This window comes from Bidens hawaiensis, unplaced genomic scaffold, assembly GCF_021521415.1.
Source record: "Bidens hawaiensis isolate Kalapana, Puna unplaced genomic scaffold, B.hawaiensis_p1.1 tig00049199_1, whole genome shotgun sequence".
Lineage (NCBI taxonomy): Eukaryota > Viridiplantae > Streptophyta > Magnoliopsida > Asterales > Asteraceae > Bidens > Bidens hawaiensis.
Window position 1 is genome coordinate 69,989 of NW_027498811.1, and position 2,663 is coordinate 72,651.

Genomic DNA, 2,663 nt, shown 5'->3' on the forward strand with positions numbered 1-2,663 from the left:
TGATGATGATGATGATGAAGCATCCATTATAACTGATTTTTATATGTGTGGATATAAGTGTAACCAAATATAGCATATATATAGGAAAAGATCACAGACCAAATAGTACAAAAAGGATAAAAAGACAAAAAAAGAACTGCAGGTTCACGGACCAAAATAATAAAAACAAAACGCTTGAGCACGCTCAAAAACTGTATACTCACGGACGAACATAGAACAGTGTGAGGACGTAGTTATTATACGCTCGTTATACGCTCCCATACGCTTGTAATACGCTAGCCACTGTATCAGGTTAAAAACTAATTTTTAATTTAGTTTAATAACATTTATTACTACTCACCTACCAAAAATTGGAAAAGATTTTTGTATTGATAGCCTACATCAAATCAATTAAATTAAATTACACTATCTCAGCTACCAAAAGATATATTCAATGTATATATACTACGCTTATCACACGCTTATGTGATGATGATAGCCTACATCTAAATTAATATAACATTTGTATGATGATGATAGCCTACATCAAAATTAATATAATACTGCATAACTCTATCTCAACTACCCACAATTAATAGACATCCACAATATGTCTATATATTTCACATCCATTCTTGTTATTCAGATCACACAAATAACAATAAAAAAACACACACAAAATGTTTTCATGTGATAAAACTGTGAAAAGCATGGTGAAAGCCAGGTTGGATCTTGATAAAGAAAAGGATGAGAAGTTTCCCACCGCCCTTCAACACTCACAGGCCTACGTGCTTCAAGAGAAATCAAAAACTCCTTATGCATATAACAAACTCATGGAGCTACCAGACAGTGAGTTCAAGGCAAAGACTGCAGAGTTACTGAAACATCAGACTACATGCTACGACTCCGTGTATGGTACTTTGGTTGACACGGTTTCAAAAGTGTCAGCCAACATGGAGTTCAAGGAAGATGGGCGTGAGATCATCAATAAACAGGGAGTGATGGGGGCTGATGGGGTCTGATGATGTTAGCTTTTTATTTTCTTTTTTTTATCTTGTAAGTTTGCATGGTCTGATAATGATGGGGTCTGATGGGGTGTAACCCCGCATGTTTTCAAAATATACATAAATAAAAAGTGCATCTAAACGCTTGTCATACGCTTGTGATACGCTTGTGAAACGCTTGTGTAAAAAAGGTAACTATAAAACCCACAATCTAAAACAAATAACTAACTCTTTCTATCTAAACAATCAAAATACCTAAATGCTTAAAAAATGCTTCACTACGTATTCATTGTTGCGGTTGTTGCTGCAATGCTTTACAAGTTCTGTTGTTGTGCCCAGGTAGGTGACAAATTTGACACTCCCTATATCCTTTCCCAGAGCGACTAATGGCTATCTCTTTCTTTGATTTAATTCTTTTGTGTGAGCCACGTCCCTTGTTTCTTATTCCAGTAGGTACACGAATGGTAACTTCTGATGGTTGTTCAAAACCTAAAACAGCAGCAAATCTATCCCTTTTAGATGGACGTACTCTTTCATACCGAGTTAAGTCTGATTTTTCAATCATAAAATTTATCTCATCTCTAATTTTAATCAGTTCATCAATATCTATAACATAACTATTGATAAGGTATTCACCGGCGTATTTTATTTTTCTAGAAATCTCTTTGATCATCCTGTTCTGATCATTACCAAACTCAGACATTGGAACTGTTCTGATGTTCACCGCATCCTCTTTCCTCCGTCGATCATTTATATATCTTTTCGGGAATTTCTTGACTTGATACATATTCATGATGTAGAAAATATGCCGACACAACAAACCAAACTGTTCAAATATTTTGCAGGAGCATGTTGCAGTAGACTCTTTGCCAAACTCACCTTCCTTCTTAAACACAACCTAAAAAAATGTAAACGCTTATTAATTGCTTGTTAATTAACATAAGATTAAACAACTTTGAACTAAAACGCTTACTAAACGCTCATACTAACCTCCTAAAAACCTGGAACATACGCATTAAAATCCATTATTTTACACCTCAAAAAACCTCCTTCTTCACAAGAACTGAATTGTGAAACACCACCAATAATCTCATTCATTTCATCTTGAACATCATTAAAAATAGATCTTTTATATATCCTAATTGTTTCCCTTTCAAGATAACTTCTAATTTCTAACTGCGGATACGTGTACCTACTATCATGATCACACCGTCCGCCATTGTATCTCTGTATCTCCATACAAGAACCAAAATGGTTGAAAACTCAACTAATGTTAACCGAGAATTTGTAGCTTGTCAAAAAAAATGGTTTTCGGTCTCTGATCTTGATGTTGTACGCATCAATCCGGACAAAGGTTCGTCTCTATAAAAAACAGGTATCCAATCAAATCTAATTTCATACATATCAGAAAGAGTAACATTCGTCACTTTTCAAACCCGAAAACCCGACCCATTTTAAATTTTCGGTTTTGTTCTATTTAAATTTTTATATATTTCAAATTCGTTTATGTATTTTTGTATTGAATATTGAATTCGTTAAACCAACCCGTTTCGTCGTTTAATGTATTCGTAAATATCATTCGATAATTTAATAATAATTATGACGTGTCATTGGCATTATTAACTCATATTCTATTTCGTCTAATTCATTAACGAAATAACAAGTTTTAACATGTTACTT

General features: G+C 33.8%; 1 protein-coding gene across 1 annotated transcript; it reads right to left on the minus strand.

Annotated features, from left to right (window-relative positions):
* Window positions 1–1,269: 1,269 nt before the first annotated feature.
* Window positions 1,270–2,203, minus strand: LOC143597886 (uncharacterized). Its single transcript, XM_077076265.1, has 3 exons — window positions 2,176–2,203; window positions 1,992–2,086; window positions 1,270–1,881 (listed from the first exon to the last, which is right to left on the minus strand). Exons 1-3 carry the CDS (start codon window positions 2,201–2,203, stop codon window positions 1,270–1,272), a joined length of 735 nt encoding a protein of 244 aa, XP_076932380.1.
* Between the last annotated feature and the right edge of the window lie 460 nt (window positions 2,204–2,663).

Coding starts and splice junctions, on each gene's coding strand:
- LOC143597886 (XM_077076265.1), bottom strand. CDS start 2,203: ATGGCGGACGGTGTGATCATGATAGTAG. Junction 2,087..2,175: donor CGGTGTGATCATGATAGTAG/GTACACGTATCC, acceptor ATGATGTTCAAG/ATGAAATGAATGAGATTATT. Junction 1,882..1,991: donor TAATGGATTTTAATGCGTAT/GTTCCAGGTTTT, acceptor ACATTTTTTTAG/GTTGTGTTTAAGAAGGAAGG.